Consider the following 27599-nt stretch of genomic DNA (forward strand, 5'->3'; position numbering starts at 1 on the left):
GCACCTCTTGAGCTCTACCCTAACTTTCAGAAAAATAACTGTCTTTCTGGTGACTGCTTGCAAATTGTCTCTTATCTGGACCAAATCAACCAGACAAGTAATTTGTGTTGTAACGGTGAGCATATGAGAAACAATCCACAAGTAACTGTGTCACGCTTGAATATCTCGTTGAATATTTTAGGCAAATGACAAAAGGCAAGGATTTTCAAACATATCTTCTTTGGAAAGTTTTTTCAATAAGTGATTAGTTTGTTCATATCTAAAAATTCTGTGTAGTTTCTGGGGGAGTTACAGACAGGCCACTAATCAATTTTTTGTTTGTTCATAAAATAATCATTGCTAACATTTGTTAATTTGAACAATTTATCTTAAGAAAGGGCATTTTCTACTTGCCTGTGGGAAAGGATCAGCTGATGCCAGTAACACATTTTCTGGTTTGAGGTCACAATGAACAATGTTTTTGAAATGAAGATGTCTTAAAGCAACAAGGATCTATGAAGAAACAAATCAGAAAGAAATTCAGGTTTAAATGTCATACTTTTGTTTGTTTTTTAATGTTTGGACAATATCAGCATTCAAAGAAGCAAGGACCAGTGTAGAGAGAAACAATGCAACAAGAATTTACCTTTTACAAGAATGACTACAGTGGAAAAAAAAAAAAAGAAAAAGAAAAAAATATCAGCTACTATTTGCTGTGTCTCCAGTTTTCTTGATCACAGAATCATCTAGGTTGGAAAAGACCTTGAAGATCACCTAGTCCAACCATTAACCTGACACTGACCGTTCTCAACTACACCATATCCCTCAGCGCTATGTCAACCCGACTCTTAAACACCTCCAGAGATGGGGACTCCATCACTGCCCTGGGCAGCCCATTCCAACACCTAACAACCCATTCGGTAAAGAAATGCTTCCTAATATCTGGTCTAAACCTTCCCTGGTGCAACTTGAGGCCATTATCTCTTGTCCTATCGCTTGTTACTTGGTTCAAGAGACTCATCCCCAGCTCTCTGCAACCTCCTTTCAGGTAGTTGTAGAGGATGATGAGGTCTCCCCTCAGTCTCCTCTTCTCCAAACTAAACAACCCCACTTCCCTCAGCCGCTCCTCGTACGACATGTGCTCCAGACCCTTCACCAGCTTCGTTTTCCTTCTTTGGACACGCTCGAGTAATTCAATGTCCTTTTTGTAGCGAGGGGCCCAAAGATGTTTCACTTTATGGAATATTTTTCCCTCTCAAAAGACTTTGTATTCTAAACGTTTTTTTAAAACTGGGTTCTAAGTACCAGTTTGCTTTTTTGTGTGTAAACTCTTTGGATGCAGAAAGATTTGCAAAATGACCTTCCAGATCTAAATTCACTCAAAAAATTTCACAGAAATATTATATGATCCAATTTAAGCATTTTTCTGAAGAGAGAAAGCATAAGGAGCATTGCATGTATTTTCATTCCATAACACACACAAGAACATGGCAACAGAGTGTAACAGATATCCATCCTATTCCTGTGGCTTTAACACCATTCCTTTTGTCTGGTCAGGGGCTCACAGAATTTCCCACTGTATTAGAGCAGGGAATGGCCCTGCTGAATGACCCTGGGAAGGCAAGAAACCAAATTCTGAAGCTGGTGGCAGTTTTGCCCATGAAATCCTGAAAACTAGGGAACCTGCTACAATCTACCCCAAAGAATAAACTTCCACCGTAACACTGTTGTTCCTCCTCCTGCTCCTCGTTTCTTCTTCCTGACTGCTGAAACACAGGCTGCTCTAACTCTGGGGTGGCTCACTACTCAACTGTGTATCTAAATTTAAACCAGTATTATGGGAAGCCAAAGAAGCAATATGACAACAAGAAGAACAAAAAAAAACCCAGATCATATTGTTAACAGAAGTCATACAGGAAACCACTCATTTAATCAGAGGTAGTGCTGAGATCCAATCTCAGCACAGAAAATATGCACAAAAGTGTATAGTACAAACTGCAATGGTTAGGTATAGGGCAGTTCAAGAGGCTCAAATTTATTTGTGTGGGTCTTCAAGAGTTTGCTGTTAGTGCTTTGCATCCCTTTCTTGTGGTTCATTCTTCAAGCATATGAGAAACTGTAGCTTGACGGCCCTTTCATCCAGCAGCCAGACAGCTGTACATGTGTCTAGTTCTAGGTCCTCTTAATGGTTTACTACCTATCAGATAATGTACACAAAGCTGTCTTACCATCCCTGGTATTACAGTTCAGGCTTTCATAAGTCTGACAAGTAAATTATGCCAAAACCAAAACATACGAAACAGTGGTAATATTTGATCTCAATCTCCTTCTAGGCGTATTATTAATTTCTTACCTGTGTAATTAAAAACTTTGTTATTCTCTCTGGTAATCTTCCCTTTTCACTTGATAAGATCATCTCCAGCATGTCTCCATGGAGTTTTTCCATAACAACAAACACTCTTTCCGGCGTCTCAAACATACATTCCAGATTTACAACCCCAGGATGATGAAGATTCTATTAAAGATAAACACAGCACTAGATTTCCCAATATGACCAGTAGATTTTGTCATTACATAGCCAGTTTTCAGACCGCCCTTAAACCAGACAATGTTTCAGTATTTCATAATTTAAACTGTGTGCCTAACCTGTAGGCAACAGGCATGAAATTTCTAGGGACAGTACAGGAGAATGGATGAACTTCAAATTAGTTTAACAAATACACATTTCCTTTATTGTGGCTGGTGCTAAAAACTACAGAAATTGTAAATCCTAATGTGACATTGCCAATACATTTGGTCATGGCTGTTTATGCAGATTTAGCAGCAAAAATACTAGTGATTATCAATTAAAATAATTATCATATTATCTGGTACTTATAGAAATGTATAAATGGAGTTAATAAAGTCAAAAGAATGAAAAAATACCTGTAAAATTGCAACTTCATTACGAAGTTGACTTTCCTGTTTAGTTGGAAACCTTAGTTTGTCAATTATTTTAATGGCAACATCTCTTCCTGTTTTGCGATGTTTTCCTGCATTAATACAACAAAAGGCCTCTATTAATTAACATGATTACTTCTGAAAAGTGTTCCACTTTCACTGGATTGTACAAATGGCCACAACCAAGTAATTCTCAGAGCAGGTTTACAGCAAATTAAATCATTAAGTCATTATAAGTTTTCTGTCGTTTTCCTTCTTTCTACTCTTTGACAAGAGAACTTTTCTTATTATCACCTGACAAAGCTGTTTAAACACATAAGAAACATACACATATGAGAAAGTCAGCTCTGCATTTCAACAATATAGATGCAAAGTTAGCTCTCTCATATATATATATGCTTGTTCATATACTTAACCTGCATGCTCTGCAACTGGCAGGTTGTAGGCTTAGTCCTTCGATAGTTGCTCCAGACTAGCAAATAATGAAATAAGTGATTGCCTTTAAGCATGTGAGTGCATGTCCCAAGATTATCAGAGAGCCATAGAGATTCTTCAGTGAGATATTTGTTGTTAGTTCTCACTTCACATTGTCTCAATCAACAGCTGTACCTAAATACACCCCCAAAAACTGCTGAAAAGGAGGAAAGAGAGGAAAAATGGGTAAGAAAATAAAAACCAGAAACAATTCTAACAAACTACTGAAAAACAAAGGAAAAAAGCTCACAAAAACATGCCAACAAAAACAGCAGGAAGAAGAATTTTTTTTTTTTTGGTCTATTATAGTTCTCAAAAAGAACCATTTTCTGTACTTCAGGGTCTTCTTTACTAGAACTTATAGAGCATATGAAGCTATTAATATGAACTGACCCACTACTGGGTACAAAACTACAAATTACAAAAGGACTTTGTCAACAAAAACCACTTTCATTATTTAATAAATACTGCTTATATAAAATAATGGGCAGCTGATTTCTGTAACAAAACATTTCAGATTCCAAATTCACCATTCAAGAAATTTTCTATCTTAAGCATAATTGTACAACACACCAAAGCCTTACCTCCATAAACAATTCCAAACTGTCCTGATCCCAACACCTCATCTGGGAAGATTTGGTATACAGTGCTAATATCCTGTTTATATAAACATAACAAATATTAAGCCCCGAGATATGGAAAAAAAAATTTATATTTCATTTGTTTTTCTAGTGGCAAGTAACATACATTTACTATAGTAAATTTCAAAACGTATTATCTGCCAAAAACATTCATACAGGTTTTCTTAAAAGCTACATTAACTGCAATTGCTGTAAAAACTGCTGAATCTGATAGGTTTCAGCCACTGCCATCTTCCAGGCAAGTAACCCCCAAAGTGTAGCATTACACTTAAACTTTGTGAAAGCTGAAGATGAAAGTCTTGTCAGCCACATTCTACCCATATGTCACAGGATTCCAGATCTCAGAATTACTGCTCAGTTTTATGAAAAGAGAGAAATCACAAATTTAAAATTTTCTTGGAAAAGTTCCTAGGTCAGTCATGTCAGCCATGGAAATGCAAGTGGTTTCTCAGTTTATAGGAAGCTTTGTGAGTATCAGCAGTTCTGGGCTTTGGCTTTTTGCGCTTGTCCACTGAGAGGGGTAAAACATTCCGTCTGTGCCAGAGGGAGTCTCAAGTCTCACTATTGCTTAGTGCCTAAACACAGGCTAAAGCACAAACTTAGCAGATTCATTTGGGAGACTCAAACAAACCTCAAATCTTGGAGCTCAGTTTCAGTTTCCTGATATTTAACCAGCAGCATATACAATGAAAAGTAAAAGAACGCAAACCAGTTGATAATAAAGGCTGTCTTGCTTTTTCTTAGGAAACAAATGGACACATCCCTAGCAGGCAACCTTTTTCTGGCAAATATCAGAGCTGCCACAAAGCTTTACTTGGCTGCAGGGAGTCCTGTTTATTTCCCCTGCCCATGAGACAGAAAACCAGTGGTGTGACTGTTTACCTTATCTGTATGTCCTGTGTCTAACAGTCCTAGCGTAAAAGAAACCCAGAACTCTTTATGTATGAGTAACAAAACATGTAACTCTTCCTTTGGATAAAGTTCCATCTTCGTACAACAGAGGCTATCTGATCTCTCAGTGATGACAGGAAATAGTATGGTTATCAAGGCTTGTGATTAGCTTTAGAAAGTTCAGTTGACAAATTCCATGAACTAATAACTTCTACATCTCACTTTTCCTTTTGGTAATTAACATCCTGCAAGGATCCATAGTTAAATTTTGTGTGAAGTGAAATTACTCATATGCAATTCTTGCATCTCAAGAAAAGGTGCCATGAAGATGACTTTTCTCAAAAGTTAGCAAAGCTCATTCTACAAAAAAATGAAAAATGGCTGATGAGAACTCCTCTAACATTCCTCTTTGCAAAACAGATCAATGACTTTGAAAGTTTAATCATAGCATGTCTAGCAACAGCATCCAGAGAACACTCACCACATTTTCTTGAACTTGGCAGTTTGACACAGAAATACTGATGGATATATCCCCTGGGGAAGAAAGTGAAATATACTTTAGATTGCTGTGCGTTTAGTTCAAACATGTAGTAATAGGAAATGACATTTACATTACATCAATATCTACTGACAGTTCTAGAAATTGGACCGATTAGGTCAGCTTGTTCATCTACCAGTCAATATAAAATTACACCAGTCCACAAATATGTGACTTGAACAGCAGTTTTGCATTGTATGGAAAAGAACAGAATTATACATTTCATTACTAATTTTTTAATAGTGGAATCTCATGATTCCCATTTATAAGTTTATTATTGTTTTTTTCCACTCTGTTTTGGAGCTTTATATCTCATGCAAGTACATAACTGCAACTAGGGTAAACTCTTTTTATTTAGTGAATTTGATAATAATTTTTATTTACAGTGTCACCTATGATGTATTTGATGTTATTCAGATGAAGGCCAATATGCATTCAAATTGGTCTGCATACTGTTAAAAGTAATACACGTTTCAACTGGCTTAAGAGACATCATTAAAACATATAATGGAAACAAAAACTTGCACTTGTGCTTTAATACAATAAACATCAGATCCAACCTCTACAAATTCAGAGCTTAGGATGCTGCCATAAGCATTTTGGACTGCAAACCTACTGAGGGGTTCAATAAACTTAAGAATATGCCTATTGCTAACCATATTACACAAAGACATAATTTTGGGGAGAAAAGAATGATTATCTGGAGCATTGCTGCTTGTCTTCTACCTCTACCTAAAATCCTGTTCATGCTGACTTTTCATTTTCTTAGTATGGATTTCAGCCTCATCAAAACCAGCGTCCGCTATTATAAAGCCTGTACTACACACTGAAGACACTTGCTACTACCCATCAGCACCTCCCCTAGTGGCAGTAAGAAGCATGAGTAACTTCTGCCCCATATGCCCCCTTGTCCTTTCCTTAGGAACAGACTGGTTTTGGAATGGAATGTTTCAGTTATGTAGATGCTTTTTATCACTGCGAATTTGTTTTCAAATGTATGTATTGCTTTGTGTTTACATGAAAAAAAGCATGGACAAAGACATGGCTGAGTCTTACATTTTGAGCAGAAGACAGAAAGTTGCTATCATTCTCACTCCCCACAGGAATTTGTTCTAAAGATCTCAGCTGACCTTAATTTTTGCACAAAAAACCCGAAGGTAACTACTAACTTGTAAAGAAAATTTTCAAACTTCCCAAGAGGGATAGAAGTCAGCTGTCATTCCCAGTCCAGCATTTTAGGCGATTTGTCTAGCTATGCTGGGCTCAAACCAGGGACACTAGGCAACTAGCCTGACTGAAGTGACATCCAGAATTTGACACTATTTTATGCAGGAACCCAATCGAGAAAGCAAAGGACAGAGCTCATCTAGTCTGGTAAGTGAGCTGTTGTGCCTGGAGATGTAACGCCATAGCCTGTTGTATTACTTGGTTTCTGAAGGGCTTGAAGTCTCATTAGCATTTTGCACTGCATTAATAGCATCCAGATGTCAAGTGCTAAAGTGGGTGTATACTGCAAAAAAAGGTGTAATCCAAACTGTGTAGACATATCCAAATTTGCTTTACACCAACTAGGCGGAGTACAAGTAGCAGAGCAAACACATGCCTAGTAGTGGGGAATTGTTTGCTCTGTGCTACTTTGTTATCAGTACCTGAGCTAGATTTAAACAAGTTTCATGTTTGGTTTATAAACTGTCATCTTTGTTAGAGAATTACCCAAAGGTATGTAAATTGGAGGCAAAGATATATTCGGTCCTTTTGGTCCTTGGTAACATCCATGCCTTGTTGTGCTTAGAACAGCTGTTCTTCACACTTGAGCTCATTTCATCTCAGCATGGGACAATGTGGCAGTTGTACAGCCAAATGTGATGAAAGGGAGCGTATCGTCTATGCTGCAGTAACCTAAAGAGTGAAGAGCTGCTTCTGCAGATAGCTAGAAGCATAAATTACAGTCATGATGGGAAAAATCTATCAATTCCCAACTGGAGCTTAGGAACTTCATGCCTCTGGCACAAGGAGGCTATTACTCATGTTGACAACACAAATGTGGATGAAATGCCTTTACTGATATAACAACTGTTTGTTCACTAGCAAATCTGCATCTTGCATATTAATACAGATGTCCTATTAATAACTGGAAACACAGATGAGAAACTGTGGTGTTTAAAATAATATGTAGACAGGTGCTAAGCCATGACAGAATAGCCTTTACTAGTTGTGCAATACTTCTTTTCAATGTGTACAGAAGATTGAGCAATGTCATTTTTGATATGACTCTACTTATCTGAAATGGAGGAAATGAATAAACTTACTGTGCAGGCTGGGTCCTGACCCAGTTGATGCCCCTTTAGGGATGACGGGCATCAGGGCGTGCTGTATTGCCATCTCCCACATTCGTGCCACATCGATGCCAATACCACTGGTGATAACACTGTTATTCAGTGGAACACTTGAGAGGTTTTCTATGTTTTCTCCAACATAATAGACTATATTTGCTGTGCTTATTTCAAAACAATGAGGATTGGCTCCTTGAGGCAGCAAAGTGAAAGTTTTTGCAGGTTCCAGAGACAAAATTTCAGACAATGGGATTTCCTAAAATGAAAAAAAATTTTACTTTCTGTGTAAAGATTATCATCATATAAAACTAAAGCATGAACTTTATTTAACTAATTTATGATATTATCCGTCGCTTTTAACCACATGCTTCTTGAACAAACAAAAAGGCTCTTGTAACCTGAAACTCCATGACAGAGAGGACTGTTGATGGGAAAATACTACATGTTTCTTTCTAAGACCAAGCAGAACTTTAATTATTTAATTAAACTTATCAAAGAAAGCAATGAGGTGCCATCAGAAAAGAGCAGGACCATCCACACATCAACAGAACTCCACCAGAAAATGAAACCCTGTTGACTCCTTATTTAATAAAATTTATTTGCAATACATTATTTGCAGAATAAATCTATTCAACATTAAGATTCTAAATCCACCTTTCACATAGGTATAAACTTGATTGTTTCATCTTGAGTAACAGGGCCCATTTCACTGACATATTTCCCTGAGAGGAAGCCATATGAAAAAATTACTTTCCATTATTAAAATTTATTGCAGTAATGCCTAAGGAGTTTAACTGCCTCAGGTAAAAGGATATGAGCATTAAAACAATCTTTTACAATCAAAATCACAACATAATGTCCAAAGGACAGAATTAAAATAATATATACTATACCTAATTGTTTGGAAAGAATTTGTATTATGAATGACAGAATATCAGATGAGTTTCTTGGCAGAGTTTGTTGCCGGTACTGGCCCTGTATAAAAACCTTCCATCTCCTCAATATGTATTTTACAGGTCCTTGTTAGCTGACACCTTTTTGATCTGAGACTTGTTTGTGAAAGGCAAAACACACATATACAGCTTAAATAATGAAAACAAACATAGATTGGAGTTATACAACTAGCGTACTTTTAGAAAGTATTTATAAATTCAGCAGTTTAGTAATTATATTCTGCTGGTACAAAAAGAGATCAAAATATATTTCTTACTTTGTAATATTTGCTTCCAGTATCATTTTGGAAAAGTGTAATGCATTTGCTGTCCAGTCTCCAGTAGTGTCGTTTCCTCTGCAGTGAAAAACAAGGGAAAAATCTTTCCAGCATTTTCCAGGTAAATTAATGAAATGTAAATTTCTCAAAAGCATCACTTCCAAAATGTTTCACTTAAGTTTGAAGAAATTAATTGTGAATGAAAAGATTAATTTGCTATTACAAGATTTTTATGAAGACTTTATATTTAAGGATATAATAGGATTTACATGGCCACCTTCTGTTGTTTCAGTAATAACCTATCTCTGTTCAAATTGTCTAAGTTTTAAAAATTTAAAATGTAACTTCAATGTCTGCATCACATTCAGCACAATTTGCTACAGGTATGCCACTAAAATAATTAAACTTTCTTTTTGTATCAGTTGTAACACCCCAGCTCACTTTAGAAGGCCACATACTGAAATCTTTATTCATTTTAGCAGGTTGGAATGAAAATAACTTTGTTCTACACTAAATCTATTTTACAAAAGTCTTAATTCACCTAGCAGTAACATATCTAGGAGACTGCAGCTGGAACGTAAAGCTACTTTCCAGAACCGCTAACTAGAACTTCCTTGAGAATGTCTTCACATTTGGCTGCCTATGATAACGCAACTGACGTATTCAGACATTTTTTGTGTGTTTTAACTGTCTCCTGTGTCTTACAAGCAGTGCCAGTCCTCAGTTATGACAAGAGTCAGGACTTTAGGAATAACAAATACCATAAACAATGCCTTACATAAGTGACTGTAAATTATTAAAGTATTCTTAGGATCTGATTCTGTACTATCATATAGTATGTACAGTAAGATGGGTCTTCCTTAACATTTCTTACCAGCGTGTCCTTGCTTGTATAGTGAACCATCCAACCCTCCTTCATTACTGTGCTACTTCTCCTTTTTGTGTGCTTCACAGATTGCACCACTCTCATTAACGGAATATTGTTGCTCGTTGAAGGGCTTAAGAATAAATGCATAAAGGCTTTTAAAAAGAAGATAACTTTGGACAGAAAGAAAAAAATCCATTTCAATCATTATATATATATAATATATATACACAATATAATATATAATCTATTAGTACAATATATATATCCAATATCCACATTTGTATTTACCATCACTATCAGACATGGACTGGACTCTATTTTGTTTTGTCATTCCAAGTATCTTGAGATTACGAAGCAAAAAAATTGTAATGCTACACCAGGAGAATGTCACAGACCTTCTGAAGGCTTACACACATACAGACATGCACACACACACTCTCCCAAAAATACTCCTAAAGATGAGCTAAGAAGATGGGCAAATGACTACAACCTCAGCTAGGGTGTGGGAGTCATAGCTCAAGCCTGTGCTATGCATGATTCAGACTAGAACTTGATCTTGAATCTCCCATAACCTAAGTAAACATTGTCCATCAGATTACTGTCCTGTGATCTTTCTTGGGTTCAAACACACAATGGAGTGATCACGGTTTACAGAGCAGAAAATGTGTCAGCTGCCTAGCTGCACGTACCCTGGCAGGGCACATCAGAGAATCTGCTTGAAACTCTCAGAGAAAGAGGTTTAAGCTAATATATCTTCTTCTCAAAGACCTAAAGCGAAGTCCCACTGCCTTGCACTCTGGGGTACACACACTGAAACTTTCCATGACTCAGCTGATGAACAGTAAGCTGGGAAGGCATAGAAACTTGACAGTATGCCTGATAGTGCCATCAGATAAAATCTGGAATATCTAGTTGTAAGAAGTAACCGTGCCCATCTTCCCACTTTCCTTGCTGTTAAAGTTAACCATTCCTAAAGCAGATTCTGCATAATGGAATATGGACTCACAATCTGCTTCAATCCTAAACCAAAATGCTTAGTTATTTCTGGCAGAACTTCAAACGGTGATGCTGTATTGTACGTGAAAACATAGCACAGAATGCTCATGTGTTCTGCCCTGCTGGCAAAACTATTGGTGCAACAACTCCAACAAAAAAGGGCAGAAACTGCACAAGAACAGTATCTTAAGTTTTCAGAGTTGTTGTGACTGTGGATATCTGCACATGGCCCTGCTTCACTGTAATAATGTACCCTGGAAATAAGAAACATTTTATGAATTGGCAGTTTCCAATCAAAATGCAAAAAGTGTGCTGTCTTAAAGTTTCATTAAGACTGTAAGGTACAATTAACATCTCCTTTTTGCCCAAAAATGATCAAATGAGCTGCAGTTCCTATTTAACTATATTTGTCTGTACTGACAAGAAGTTTACTTTTTTATTTGCCTTTTATAGATCACTTCAAAATAATCCATGGATATGGAGACTATCTTTAGAAATAACTGGGGAAAGGTATTACTGGAAATACAGGGATGCCCCTCAATTAAGCAAAATATGTACCTTGGTTATTAATGCTTTTATTAGTTACAATTGGGTATTTATATTTTGAAAACCTGCAATGCTGTCCATTTAGTACAACTTGGACATTCAAAATGTTATATGACACTGATTTTGTGATATAAGCACAGGCTTACATTCCAGTGATACAAGGTGACTATATATAGCGTCTATGCAGATGAATACGACAGTAGGAAAACCAGTTCACTGCTGCGGGAGGTAAAACTGCATATTGTTGAAATGGATTGCTTTCTATTAGTGCAACAGGTATATGTTACTAACAGAGAGCTAAGGGAAATGTGTGACTGAAACAGACTCCTAGTAAGCAAAATAAAAGAGGAAACTGCAGGTCAAACTGGGAACTGTGAAAGAAAAATATTCTATAATTCTTCAAGGTACAGATCCCTTATATCAAGGAAATTACATATGAAAGGGTCTTAATTCATTTTAGGTTCCCTGAAAATGAATAATCCCTACTTTCTTCCCTACTATTCTGTACAGTTTCAATAAGTGAATAATGTTTTCTTCTCTTCAGACATTCCAGAGGTAAGCTGCACAACTCAATTACTATTTTCCTTCCTGATTAGTCATTTCAAACCACTACTCTATTTTGTAACTTGCTTCAAACTATTACTTCAAGTTTGTGAAACTTTCCTTCATTCTAAAGGTACCTAAAAATGCAAACAATTCATCAAGAACCAATTATACCATAGACACTTGCACCATTTATTTTATTTTTATTTTTGTTCATTTAAATGACCAGGCATTGCACTATAAGTCAGGAAAAAAATGCTTGGGAAAATAAATAAGTAAAAAAAAAAAATTGTTCTCTATTGTTCATGCACAAATAGTTTCACAACATAATTTTCATAAGAGAACAGACCTGTAAGAGTTACTTGTGCATCAGTTTTCAGCTGCTACTTCAATTTGACAATAATTTTTAAGCTTCTTTTAAATTCCTAATGCATATATTCAGTGAAGCAATCTCACTGCAATTTCAGAACCACCACATAGCAGTAGCTCTCTCCATTCTCAATGAGTAAGAACAGTGTCCGTGTAGATTCCCCCTTGACTCCTAAACATTATACTTCAAAACAAATACAAAAGAAGATGAAAGGTACACTCACTCCCCAGCTCACCTGATCATCCTGTTCGACTCATCGTGATCCGGATCAGCATCCTGCATTTCCCCATTGTCACTGTGGCATCCTGTCATTGACATCTCAGAATCATGAGCTATAGATTCTTCCATGTCATCTATAAAACCACTGTTTCTTTCGCTGTCATTGTCATCACTCCCTTCTTCCATGACCACATCAGACTCAGCCCCAGGACTAAGAAGATCTGCAATATAATTTCTGAAGTTATTATCTGAAAACATACAATACTCCAATCATAATATATCCTGACACACTTCGAGCTTCAGAAAAACTCAGGTTCTCTTTGTCTGGGTCAATTTCTACTCTACATGTATTGGTGAAGTGTGTATTTTAACCAGTCATTTAGAAAATCACTACAGAAAACTGGAAATGCATCAAACCAAAATATTTTCAGAAATACAACTTTCTATTAAAAAATGCCAAAGTCAAAGCAGAATTTCTTATCCATGGACTTTTATCAAACATTCTATACTCATGAGCTTTACTTCTGAGATCTTCCAGCAGATTTTCTACACGGCTTGAATGTTGTGTACTGGCTTGACGGCTGTTGGCAGGCTACAGCTGCAAACTGATGCTAGAAGAGCAGTAATTTCAAAACTAGGAATTTTGTAATATGATGATGACATGATGATGAACTACGAAAATAACTCCCAAAACAATTACTTATAATGTGAAATATATTTTTTGGGAAAAAATATATTTCCTTTGCACCAGTGTTCTCTGCGAAGAATGCACAATATGGCACAGTACTCCATACTATTGAAAAAATGCTCCTTGCCTCTATCAAAAAGTCCGATGTAAGATAGCATAGAAAAAATATGAAGGTTTAGGATTTGAGTTATTTGACTATGGCATAGTATTAATAGTACCTGCCAGCTTGTATTTAATTTATGTTAAACTTTCCAGTTCCAAGATTAGATATACCTAAGCAAGATGAAAGTATTTTTATTATATTACTGCTTGTGAACGGATTTGTCTGGAAGACAGAAAGGAAGAGAAAATTTATTTACCTAAGGACTTACATTACAAAAACAAACAAAATCCCAAGCCAAAAAAAAAAAAACCACCAAAAAAAGACATTTTGTTGAAACTCAACCTGCTGCTACACAGGCTGTGATCTAACATGTCAAAATCATTAGTCCTGTCAGATAGTGAAGACAGCATTAGTTTTTCTGGGATGTTTGCAGCATTTCAGAAATCTAAAGTAAGGTTAAAAAACATGGAAGACACCAAATATTCTCACCAAGAAACTTTCGCCTAATTCTGTCAAGGAAGGTTCTTGACAGTCAATCTAGATGATGCCCCCAAAGAAAAACCACACTGAACTGGCTGACAGCAAAATGTTTTGAATTGATGGCATTTCACTTAAATTGGAAGTGCACAGCTGAAAGGTCTGTTCCCATGTACAGTAGTCTTAAAATATTTGGATATAAGTTACTGATGTGTGATTAAGGGACACATTATACTTCATCTCTAGCAGAAACAGTCATCCAGTCATGAATGACACTTTACAGTGCAAGGCTCTCTCTTTGCTATTCCTACAACACTTTTCTAATCTCTATTTTTAATAAACACATAATCAGTTAAAAACAACCTCCTACATTTAGTATATAATGTGTTTATTAATGAGAGCATACTTGGAACTTTATTGCTTCAGCTCTTCCTTCACTATTTTGGGGAAGATATATCACACAGCAGATGGACAGAGTGAAAGATACTGTATTTTACTTATTAAGTTTGAAAATAATGTGAACCAAGTTACTGTAAAAATACAAATAAGATACCAGTATGAAATTGCCTTTGATAATCCTAAAGGCCCTATATCAGTCATTTAGGACACACAATTAAGAGTTCTACTTTGACACTATGGATACCATACTATGGATATTATCTGCTGGAAAAAAGCCAAATTCTACAAATTTTGAGATGGAGACCTTTGAGTAGTACACTTGGAGTAAGCTTGGAGTACATGTTCTCACCCCAAGTGGCTTTGCACAAACTTTCCTCACTCAGCTCCTCCTCAGACAAGCCATCACTCCCCATCAGGCCAGCAACAGATCCATGTGTAGGAGACAAGTCAACAAAAGTAGCATGTTGCTTGTGGGGCAAAGGCAGGGAGGAGGCACAGAGGGTGTGTTGGAGGGATGAAATACAGCTGCCTCAGATGGAAAGAGGGAACTTCAAGAAGTAATTCAGAAACAAATACAAATTTTGTTCATTTAGTCCAGCTGTCCAGAAACAAGGCTTGCCTTCCTGTCTTCTCTTGGAACTTTTGAACAATCTTGTTTTGCACTCCTCTCTAAAACTGCACCTATGCAGGAAAAATTTTAGCACTTATAAGCAGATTTAGTTACTTTCTCTGACTGCAAATCTCAGGGAAAACTCCATACTGTTATCAATGGAATGAACATATCGTGGTATATGGATATGAAATTGGATTTGAAAATCAAGCCATAAACTTCCATAAGCATTGTTACTTGCACTCCTGAAGAAACAGTTGTTATGGGATGGTTAATGGTTAAGTGAGGTATACATGGTGTAAAGATAAAAAAATAATAATAGTGACTCCAAGAGTCCAGTTTGAGGTGCATTAGAGAGGACATGCAGTAGGAATGCAACATCAACCTTCCAGAAAATCATGCACCTTACCACATTTCAAGGTGGATACTCAGCATCTGAAATATTTTTGCCTACACTAATTGCCATTAAACAGAAAAACTGCAGTAATGACTGCAGTCATACTACTACGAGAAATACTATGAAAAATACTACTTAACATTCCTAATTTTGAAAATTCTTGACATCTCTTCAATAAAGTAGATCACCAATTTAAAGTTTGAAAAAGGATGCCTAATAAGGCAATACTTTATTAACCTCAGAAGCAGTTTAGGCTGACAACTTAACATGGTAATATGCATTAGAAACTGAACATTCGCCACGTTTCTCATTCCCTTATCACATAGAAAAGTGACATTTTCAAGGCAATCAACAACTCATCTATAACCACCCTTTTTTTCCCCAGTACCGTCTGTCAAGCCTACCCATACATTCCTATACTTGACACAAAACCGACAGCACATGTATGGGAAAATCGGCAGATACTCAAGCCTTTATTTCTGCAACTGACATGATTAGTTTCATGCCAACAGTAAGCAGTGGAATTGTTTCCTGAAGGGCCTTCCCAGTTCTTCCAGGTATGCTCTTCCTTCTCAGGAATATTAACCTAAAACAAACACTTTTGCATTTTCCCCAAATTAAAAATCAACTTTGTGCTTGTATCTGACAGGTGAATGCCAGCTTCTCATGCATGTGGCTTTTTGCTTTACTCTGGCATTCTGCATTCAACAGGCCATGCTCACCCAGTCATTTTGCTGCTGACACCACCTCTGTGGCACAGCTGAGCCTGAATAGTGCCACCTACTTGGAAGACACACCCTCCAAGCTGAAGGCATATGAGCCACTCATAGCATTCAATCCCACCTCATCTTCAACATTACAATAGAAATATTGAAGAGGAAAGGCCACTCCCAAGCAACAGAAAAATGTGTCTTTGTATATGTCACAGTTTTACACTTCTCTTTTATTTAATTGATGGTTTAAACAATGACAGACACAATTGTTAAGGCAACTTACCTCCATTAATGGCAACTTCCCCCAGACAGTTATTTGGCACTTTAGGAGCACAGCGCTTGTGACAGTTGAACCTACAGTCTGTTAAGAATAAAAGGGATACAGTAAAATTATTTCTCTGTCACACAGTTATATTTTTTTCTGCTATCCAGCCTATAAATGTCAAGCCCTAGCATGTCACTCATGCAAAGTTAACATGTTCAGAGGGCATTCCTTAGCCTGGCTGCACACCACCTGCCAGTGGAAGGGACAGGGTGAAAATGCTAGAAGTGGAATGAAAGCATTACCAAGGGCAGCTGGGTGGAGGCACTACCTGCAGCTGAAGCGTGTGCTCCCCTCTTCTAGGGGAGCAATCAGGCTGCAAAGCCAGAGATGCTTTTCTAGTGAAAGAAGCAGATCAGGCTGCAGTGTATCCACTGCAGCTTAAATGGCTGACTTCAAATCAAATGCTGAAGGCTGGAAGTTGAAACAGCAGAACCCTAGCCAACAATTGTAAGCAAGAAAATATTCGTTCTTTGCATCGCAAAGCAACTTCTGGACAGCTTTCAGTAGAGGGGTCCTTCAACACCTCATTTTCCAGACATTTTTATTTCACTCTACCTTTACTTGTTTTATATGTGTAAGTAGCACTTTATTATATGTCATCTTAACTGTTTTCTTTTGGATTATGGACAAATTTTACTTAAACTAAGAGCTGTAACACGCCTGGAAAAGCAAAGAGCCAGGAAGGAAGAAATATACTAAGGATCCTCGTAATTATTTAACTTCACATTGATCCAAAAGCCAACTGAGGTACAGCAGTGCCAAACTGTAGTAAATATTTTTTTTTAAAAATCAGGTTAATATTTGCTTATGTCACTGGGATTCAAAATGAACTGAAGCAGGTGATGCTTTCATAGAGATTTTGGTTTAGTAGAATCACATTAAGTTAAACAAATGCAAATTTGAATTTTTGCAAGGTGTTAGTTCAAAGAAACAACACAGAGTATACTAATTAATTCTATGGTAGTTATTTATTTTAATAGAAGGATGGTGATTTTAAGGATCTGCTAGCCAACGTTATCTAACACCACAGCATGCACAACTCTTCCTATTTATGGGCACTCTAGCTGGCAAAGGTGAACCAGTAATCTAGGCTACAATCTAAGGGGCTTGATTCACTTTGGCACCTGCTAAGGTACAACACCATAAGACTTGAGAGCACATTAGTCACACTGAAAAAATGTGTTTCTAAATTCTCATATAAGCTCATGTTATTTTATTTCCATCACAACTCCCCAAACCCCTGAATTGCTGGGACTCCGGCACATGCTTCAATTCAAGCATAAGACTGTGGATTGAAAACAATTAAGATAAGAACACAGTCCTTTTGTGTTAACTAGTCTGTTGTAACTGCCTGTAAGCACACGCTCACCCAGTGCCAAATACAAGATAATTTACACCTAATGAAAAAGATGTGAGCTACTGCAGATATACCTCAGGGTAAGAATGAACAGCCACGCAGCCAGCTCCTGCAGAACAGCCATTACTGTAATTTTGATTCCAGCTTAATCCAATGTAATTGTACTTGTGCCTACACCCAGACTTTAGTGAAGTAATCATGAGTAAGGCTACATAGTAACTACTCAAACGCTAATTTACTAATTTTATTATGCTTAGCTTTTATGTTCCTAAAGGGTGTTTACTTACCTTTGCACTGCAAACCCTGTCTAAAAAGCCCTTTGAGAAGCTTCTTACAGTACTGGCAAACTGTTGGCCGTGTGTAAGAGTGGATGACAAAAGTGTGAGGCACTTTAACCTTCGACAGTAAGATCTTGTCTAACTGAATAGGTCGTCCAATGTAGGACTGTGAATTTGATCTCTTCTCTCGCCCAGTGAATGATTCTGATGGTGTCTTTTGCTGTAAAATATATAAAAAGAACATTTGAAATAATCATGATTTATGCATTTTTAAAAGAGCATCATATTCATACACACTCACCTCTAGAACAGTAAGTCGTATGTCATAAAAAGTAATGTGCTTTTACAAATTAATAGAACACAGAACATACCCCTCTCAGACTGCTTTTGAAAAATTGGATTTGTATCAAACAACATCTTTGCCAACACTACTATAATACATTTAACATTGTGGATGAAATGGGGCTTTGTTTTTTTAAAAAAATAACATTTTTAATCAAAATTAAAATATTCACTAAAGATTTCACAGAAAAGCATTTTGCATTCTAGTAAAAATCCAAGACATTTTTAACTCTCTTATTTTCTGTTTTGTATCACAGGTAACTTTGAAAGGCTGTATTTTTTTTGCATAAACATTAAGAAAATTATTACTTTAATCTATGTGCATGCAGGTTTTGATAGAAAACAGATTAGTGTTTTCCATTCCCTTTATTTATAACTTTTGCTACCGCTAACCTTACCACATTTAGAGTATGAACAACAGATAATTGGGTAATAGTAGGTATTTAAATGCATATATATTAAGTCTAAGGTATGGAATGCAAAGAATCCCTGAAAGAAACAAGTTACCTTATTTTCTCTACTAAATTCATTTAGATGTAAATATGGTAATTACCCTAAGGAAACAATTGACCCAGAAAACTGCCTTCCCCTACGAACTGCCCTTGAGAAACAACCCAACTACACCCACAGTTAACATGGAAAGGAGGAAAAAAAGTGGCAGGTGCAGCCTGATCATTTAAAACTCAGCATCTTCTTGCCACCATCTGCAAATAATCTGAAAATTGAAGGCTAGAAAACGAGTCATTCCTTCCAAAGTTCAGATAGGTTTCTCACTGTAAAGATCAATTCTTTTGGTTATAATCTAGAACTGTCTTTCCAAAGAAGCATATGCGACAGATTTGCTGAACATTAGAGCTACCCTGCTAATTGACAACAATGCCAACATCACATGCATATCCATTGTACAAATGCAGTCCTGTCAAATCAAGGAAAAATATGCAAAATACATTGTATGAGACAGGTACATATTGTCACCATAAACAAACTAGATTGAAACAAGCATAAGAAAACATGTATTTTCTTTATCACAAATAATAGTGGAAAAAGTATGAGTACCTACTTTGGTAGTTTTAGATCTTCATACTCTGTAATACATATATGAAAAAAACCCCCCAACAAACTAGCCTCAGTTTACAATTAAATTTATTTAATATTTGTTAGTTAGCAATATTGTTTGCCTAGTATTTCCAAGGCAGATTGCATGAAGTCTTATTGAGTCAACATGAACAGGATAGGGAGGGCAGAAGCCCAGCACAAAGGAAAGGATGAGCCCACATATACAGCACAAACTGCATTGATCAGCTTGTGCAAACTACCTGCAAATGACAGCCCTCAGTACTTGTGGACAGGACAAAGCTCACAGGAGGAGCCAGAAATACTTATATGATCCTCTCAGTCTTTTATGTAGAATGAGGACAGTTTTGGCCCAGACTGATGCTCCTTCAGTCTTAGTGCAGTGCCTTACAAGTTACATCCTCAACCCCATGCTGTGGTCAGATACCTAGCTCTGAATTTGGTCTTCAGTGCTCACAAGAACAGTTATGTATGTGACATACCACATTTTAATAGAAATATTTTCTTTTTGAATAAAGTAATTCTTTAATGGTTTGCTTTAATTCTAATTACTCCCTGCAAGGCATTAGTCACAACACTTTGCTGTCTTTGTCTTGAATACGGACATTTGGTGGACTTCTACATGTAGTGACACTACTCTCTTAAAATGTACTTTAATTGAAAAGGACTAAGAATTTCTTAAGGGGAAAGAGGTCTATTGCTTGTTTTCATTATGTCACTGCAACAAACTAATATATCCGTTTACTGTTCCTACCACTAGAGCTATTTATAGATCTATTGTCTGACATATCAGTGACAAACATCTCCTAAGATTATGATCTCTCTTAGAATCCTATCTAATATCACCTAAAACTACTTCGTGTTGCCATTCTTTGCCTTCATTTTCCAAATTACTGCCAAATAAAAAATTATTTTGGCAACTGAACACTGCTAAAAGTTTTTTAAAAGTCCGAATTACTTATACCTAGTTAACCTCATGCTCAAAGGATTTTAGAAAACTGGTTTGGCCCAGTTTTTCTCACCAAATGCCTTGCAGATTTTAAAAACTTCAGTAGTGTTGCTGTAATGTACTGAGACTAATCTTAGGCACTTATATGATTAACAGAGAGAGAAAGGCTTCCCTACAGCTTTGTCTTCGACCACTGACACGGGCTGCCTAGATGATGTCTGATCAAATCACAGGTGTGGTACAGTATGAGTGTGGGACTAATTATTTGCTATAATTTTTGCTTTTTCAGCTTGATGGCAAGTTTTTCAGTTTTAATGTGCTAGTATATGCTTCTGGATGCTTCTGAGAAAAGGTCAGGTTGGACAAAAAGTGAATTCTAGATGCTCTACATTGAGTCAATCCTTTCTGAAAGGTAACTCTGCAACAGTCACTCATACCATGAGTTTTGATCAAATACGATGTTACCACTGATAAAGTATTTGTCCTACTGTTTATTAAACTTGTTTCTCAAAATTTATATCAGTCAATGCACAGTTATAATTTTTGAAGGATTTACTTGAAGTCTCATTTCACATGGCTGCTGAGTAATGTTAGAATAGGCAATTAACTACATTTTTGCTAGTAAATTAGAAGTGTTCTCTACAGTTCAAGTGATAATGAATACTAAAAAGATAAAACACTGGAAGACCTATTGCAGGATTTCAGTCTTCAAGACTGGTCTCTATTTTTTTAACATGACTTTAATATTCAAACTGTTGTTTGTATTTTTGTTAAAAATAATATACTGAGAATGCATAACAAGCTCAATAACAAATGAACACAACAATTTCACCACCTTCACTTCAAAATGAGTGAAACTAAATAAGTAGGCCTAAATGCGCTCTAACAAATTCTTTGTAGACAATATCTGTCATTTTTTTTTCTATTTACAGTCCAATTTACAGAAAAAGTATTTCAGCTTTTCTTTGTCATTCTGCAAGCACGCACACTGCGTAACACACCAGCAATTCTTAATTTACAGTGTCATCAGGTCAAGTAAGAGGTAAAGCTGAATTTCACCTTCTCCCACACTAGAAAAGACATCAGCAGTCCTGGATCTGGTCTCTCTCCTGCATGTCCAGGCCTGACATGTCAGACTTGCACTCCTTCCTTCTTCCAGCCAGAGGCAATGCAGCCCTCGGCTCCTGCTCAGCGGCAGCAAGGGAAGGGAAGGTGGTGACAGAACTCATGGCAGCAGCAGCCAGAGCATCACTCCACACCCCTCTGATGACTGATTAGGAGGAGTCCTCCCTCTTGTCAATGATGAGCTTCTCCTCCTACTATATTCCAAAACTCCTGTCAGTATCCCTCAACTTTAACTTCCAGCACTCCCAGCACCAGACCAGATGCCACAATTAAAGTCCCTGAAAGAAAAGTAAACCAGGAACTATCCTGCTTTCACTGCAACAGCAAGAATCTCTTCCACAAAGCACCTTCTTCTTCGGCCAGTGTGCCTGGTTTGTTACAAAGATAAATTAGTTTTTCCTGGTAGTCAGCCAGACTACTGACTCAGCAAATCTGGAAACTTCCCAGGAAATGATTGCTTAACTGGATTACACCATGGAAACTAACAGCCTGCCTCCAAAACACTAAACAGTCCTTTAGAACAATCATCCCATCAAGGTAATCTATACTTTAACAGCTCAGAATATGATTTTCTAAGTCACAACAAACATGAAGAAACACCTGCAGATATTTAACTGTATGGATGTCCAACCAAGCCAATGACACTGATCACATCCAGAGACTTCAATTCAATTATGCCTTAAAAGTATGAGAATATCTAATAGAACCCAGTGTTTGCTTACTCTTTTATCTTGAAAAAAGTTTTTTTTTCATTCCAAGAAGGGAGAGGTGCCAAGCTTTTCCCCAACATGGGGCATTCTGCATGACTCTTACTAGCTGATGCTGTCTGAAGCAACTCATGGTTTATCTGGTTAAAATCTATTCCAGGACACAACAATTTGTCTACAGTGGTCAGAAGCACAAAGACATTGTACATAACCCTGTCATTGCAGGAAGGAGATGGTCCTCCAAATAACTGCTACCCCAAAGGTAAAAATAGCTCATCTTTCCTGTTTTTTTTACCTTGTCCAAATCTATTGCAAAATACAATTAAGAAACTGAAATAAATACTGATTCTCAGCCAATGGATTCAGCTGTTCTTACTACCAGGGTGATAAGATTGTCTTCTAGCACTACATCTATCCCTCCCAGGCACAGAATTCAAAGAAACTTTAGGGAGATGCTGAAGGGACTAATGGGAAGCAATAAAAGCTGACTGCCTGGATGCAGAATTGTCCTCTTGGGCACAAAGACAAGTAAGGACCAGCCTGCAATCCAGCTGCACAGGCTAGGCTAAAACATAAAACAGACTGCTGTTTGCCTGACTTCTTTCTAGAGGTTTCAACATTCCCATTAAAAATGTCCCAGGGAGTCTGACAAAATTTTACTGAAGAGGCTCATGTTCTAGAAGAGTCAGAAAAGAAATACTTCAATTATGACATCTGATCATCTTACTTTAAATTATGCTTGCAGAAACACATTTAAGTCAGTAACCTTCACTCAGAAGAGAATAGGCTACACATCCTATACTCTTCTAAATGTATAATTTTTCAAAACTGTTCACAAAGAAGTGCTAACTTTTTCAGGCTCAGTATCTAAAAAGTATTGTGACATTATTCCTGTATGTTACACTGAGATACTCAATTAAAAACAACACAGGTATTCCTACAATTTTGAAATGTTTGCCTTAAAAGAAACAATCTATCATGAGCTAGTTTTTTTTATTTACTTGGACAACCGAGAAAAGTGATGTATATTTAAAAAAACCAAACAGCAATAACTGTCTGCATGAAGTTTCATTTTCAGTGTTGAAGCATACTTTTGAAACATGCATTTCCTTCCTATATTGAAGGCAGAGGATAAAGACTTAATATGTTCATATACAATTTCTTCGCAGGAAGCTACTGTCAAATGAGATGCTAGATATCTATGTAACCACAGGAACTACTATGTTTTTAATGCAATGCAAATGTTGACTTTCTTTTACAAATTAAACTATGTGACTGTAATTAAATGAATTCAAGGAAACAAATCTTCAGTTAAATATACTGAAATACCACACTTAGACTGCAATCAACTGTGTTGTCTTTCGAGGCTTCTTGTACTCTTCTTTTTAAGTCAAGAGTATGATTTAATCCTACAAGCACCATAGTTAGATAGCTATGGTCTGAAAAACACTTCAGTGTCACATGTGTAAACACATCAAAGAACTGAATTCAGTACAAGCTGTTAATATTAAAACTATCCACAGATGGAAATTATTATGTACCCTGCTCCTCCACTCAGACATCAATACCAGCAAACAGTGGTTTGAATGCTCTGTCTGTAACCTGCCTTATTTTGTAAAGTAACAAGAGAAGATTACTGGGTTTCAGCAGTCATTGTGTGCCTGCACTGACTTCTCAGAGTCAGAGATTTCCCAAAACAAAAGCCCTTTGTTGACAAAGGATTTGCTAGTGCCAGCAGGCATAGTAGGGCTTATATAGCACAAAGCTTTTTTCCTGCATCTTACAGACCCAAGTTCCTTCAAAAGTACTAGGTTTAGCTTGATCTTCTATTATGTGCTTCATAATTTAAGTATAATAATTTAAAGTAATAAATTATTTCCATGTAAGTCTTTTGCACTGCTAGAATGCCCACATCATAAGCCAGACTCAGCAGCTCTGTTGTGCCTAGTGCATAGAACTAATAAGAAAGAAAAAAAACAAAGACACATACCATGAAACAAAGGTGTCATAGCCAAGTTAGAATTCAAGGTAAAACCCTTCAGAAAATCTTTGCACAATTCTGGTTCACCCTATCACATATGAGTATTGCCTTTCGTTGGTTTTTTTTTTTCCCCCCAATGTCTGTGAAACACATCCCATCTGACACTGTCTCCATACCATCCTTACTGAATCAGGGATAACCAGCAAGTCTTTGAGCTCAACCACAGGCACTGGTTTGGAAAAAGTTTTGGCATTGGACAGAGGAGGTCTAGACAAACCAGTTTGGTGAGGCTTGTCTAACGAGAGGAAGTTTAGGGGCAGTAGGATGTCACCAATGCATGCTATGCTGGACCGTGTTCTCACCAACAAGGAGGGGCTGGTGGGGAGTGTGAAGCTGAAGGGCAGTTTTGGATGCAGTGACCATGAAATGGTGGAGTTCAAGATCCTTAGGGCAGCGAGGAGGGTGCACAGCAAGCTCATAACTCTGGATTTCAGGAGGGCAGACCTTGGCCTCTTCTGGGATCTGTTTGTTAGAGTACCATGGGATAAAACCCTGGAGGGAAGATAGGCCCAAGAAAGACGGTTAAGACTCAAGGATCACCCACTCCAAGCTCAGGAGGCCTGCATGGATGAACAAGGAGCTCCTGGACAAGCTCAAACACAAAAAGGAAGACTAAAGAGGGTGGAAGCAAGGACAGATAGCCCGGGAGGAATACAGAGAAATTGTCCAAGCAGCAAGGGATCACGTTAGGAAAGATAAAGCCCTGATAGAATTACATCTGGCCAGGGACGTCAAGGGCAACAAGAAAAGCTTCTATAGGTATGTCAGTGATAAAAGGAAGACTAGGGAAACTGTGAGCCCTCTCTAGAAGGGCATGGGAGACCTGGTTACCCAGGACATGGAGAAGGCTGGGGTACTCAATGACTTTTTTGCCTCAGTCTTCACCAGCAAGTGCTCCAGTCATACCACCCAAGTTGCAGAAGGCAAAGGCAGGGACTGGGAGAATGAAGAACCACCCACTGTAGGAGAAGATCAGGTTCCAGAACACCTAAGAAACCTGAAGGTGCACAAGTCCATTGGACCTGATAAAATGCACCCACGGGTCCTGAGGGAAGTGGCGGATGAAGTGGCTAAGCCACATCCACCATATTTGAGAAGTCGTGGCAGTCTGGTGAAGTTCCCGCTGACTGGAAAAGGAGAAACAAACCCCCCATTTTCACAAAGGGAAAAAAGGAAGACCTGGGGAACTACAGGCCAGCCAGTCTCACCTCTGTGCCCACCCAAATCATGGAGTGGATCCTGCCGGAAACTATGCTAGGGCACACGGAAAATAAGGAGGTGATTGGTGACAACCAACATGGCTTCACTAAGGGCAAATTGTGCCTGACGAATTTGGTGGCCTTCTACAGTGGGGTTACAGCGTTGGTGGATAAGTGAAGACCAACTGATGTCATCTACCTGGACTTGTGCAAAGCATTTGACGTTGTCCCGCTTGACATCCTTGTCTCTAATTTGTCCTGCATATGGGTTGGGGCAATCCCAAGCACAAATACAGGCTGCGTGGAGAATGGATTGAGAGTGGCCGTGAGGAGAAGGACTTGGGGTTATCAGTGGATGGAAAACTGACTATGAGTCGGCAATGTGTGCTCACAGCCCAAAAAGCCAACTGCATCCTGGGCTGCATCAAAGAAGCGTAACCAGCAAGTCAAGGCAGGTGATTCTCACCCTCTACTCTGCTCTTGTGAGACCCCACATGGAGTACTGTGTTCAGCTGTGGGGTCCTCAACAAAAGGACATAGACCTGCTTGAGAAGGTCAAGAGAAGGGCCACGAAGATGATCTGGGGGTTGGACCCCTCCGTTATGAGGACAGGCTGAGAGAGTTGGGGTTGTTCAGCCTGGAGAAGAGAAGGCTCCAGTGAGACCTTATAGCGGCCTTCAGTACTTAAAGGGGGCTACAGGAAAGATGGGGAGGGACTCTTATCAGGAAATATAGGGATAGGATGAGGGGTAATGGTTTTAAACTGAAAGGGACTAGATTTAGATTAGATATAAGGAAAAAATTCTTTATTGTGAGGGTGGTGAGACACTGGAACAGGTTGCCCAGAGAAGCTGTGGATGCCCCTTCCCTGGCAGTGTTCAAGGCCAGGTTGGACGGGGCTGTGAGCAACCTGGTCTAGTGGAAGGTGTCCCTGCCCATGGCAGGGGGGTTGGAACTAGGTGATCTTTAAGGTCCCTTCTAACCCAAACCATTCTACAATTCTATGAAAACAAGTTTATATATTACAAGGGTAAGCACCATTGAACATGTTTGGGCCAGGTAAGTGGAGATAAAAGGTTGCGCTGATTGCCTTTATTCCTCAAAATACAAATTGCACTTTGGGATCTTGTACCATTTCATAAGACCCAGTACTAACATTAATGATGTTTCAGAGATGCTATAGGAAAGTTAAATTTGTGCTGCAGGGTTTGCCACATTTTTTTATTGCTTAGAAACTATAAGAACTTAGCTCTGAGTGTATGTTTGCTTAGACATACCATACACTCCTAAAGAACTCCTACTGTCACAGTCACAGAGCCTACAAGTCCTCAGTTTAAGTCATGGTGACTTATATGATGGATCATGAGCTGACAACTGTTATTATTTTATGTGTTTCCTAAAAACAAAATAGCGGATTTAAGAACAAGTGGCAATTACCTGAGGACAAGAACAACCTGAACCTCTCTCCTCTTCCAAGCTGAAGAATCAAATACCCATAAAAACTTTCCAAGGAATCACAAACAAGTTGCATTCAAAAACACCAGCAGACATGGCACATATGAAGTTTCAGAACATCTACATCTTAAGCTGCTTACCATTTTCTCTTCTACCTATCTTCCTGGATATCTGGAAAATATTAGGTGCAAAACTCATGCAATATTTAACGATTCCTAAATATACATCTTTTAACTTAAAATAATTGTCTTGATCATCTTTTAGATCTCATCTAGCTCTAATGAACTCCTGAAACGATCATATTCGGGCAAAAAAGCTCAGAAAAGCTCTAATATAGTTTGAATTAAGTCACAAGAAATCCAGTACCACAGTATTTAGTGCATGGCAGCTAGTACAGGGACTACTATTATTTTATGGCACAGTAGTGTGTATGGTAAGCCATTCCAAGTTTATTTTCTGTATCCCACAGTGTTTTAATTCAGGATTCAGTTGGACTTTGAATGTCACAGAGATGCAATACTTTAAGAAAAAGGGGAACTACATTTTAAATAGTTTTGGTTTTTACCTTTAATATGTTTTAATATTTTAAATAATTGTACAAAAGCAAAACTAAAAAATTATACTTAAAAGATTGTGGAATTAACTGAAACTCCTATTTAAATATTTAACTTTCAGTGTCAGGTTCACTGAGTTCTTGATTCTCAAGTTATGTTCAGTGCATGACCCTAGATTCACCTGGTGAACCTGGCACTAAATCAATGTAAACATTACTTAGGATTGGTTAAGTTCACAGCCTATATTTTATATTTTTT

General features: G+C 37.6%; 1 protein-coding gene across 4 annotated transcripts in view; it reads right to left on the minus strand.

The window, feature by feature from the left end:
• Positions 1-27599, minus strand: part of PRKD1 (protein kinase D1) — a 150905-nt gene that overhangs the window by 16362 nt on the left and 106944 nt on the right. For all 4 annotated transcript variants that reach the window (XM_074868212.1, XM_074868214.1, XM_074868211.1 and 1 more), the window contains 11 exons: positions 17905-18115; positions 16219-16296; positions 12565-12769; positions 9881-10004; positions 9007-9084; positions 7773-8052; positions 5407-5459; positions 3978-4050; positions 2905-3011; positions 2333-2494; positions 394-492 (listed from right to left, as the gene is read on the minus strand). In XM_074868212.1, the coding sequence (XP_074724313.1) occupies positions 394-492; positions 2333-2494; positions 2905-3011; positions 3978-4050; positions 5407-5459; positions 7773-8052; positions 9007-9084; positions 9881-10004; positions 12565-12769; positions 16219-16296; positions 17905-18115 (1470 nt within the window). The remainder of the gene's footprint in view (positions 1-393; positions 493-2332; positions 2495-2904; positions 3012-3977; positions 4051-5406; positions 5460-7772; positions 8053-9006; positions 9085-9880; positions 10005-12564; positions 12770-16218; positions 16297-17904; positions 18116-27599) is intronic.

This window comes from Strix uralensis, chromosome 4 (genome assembly GCF_047716275.1).
Source record: "Strix uralensis isolate ZFMK-TIS-50842 chromosome 4, bStrUra1, whole genome shotgun sequence".
NCBI lineage: Eukaryota > Metazoa > Chordata > Aves > Strigiformes > Strigidae > Strix > Strix uralensis.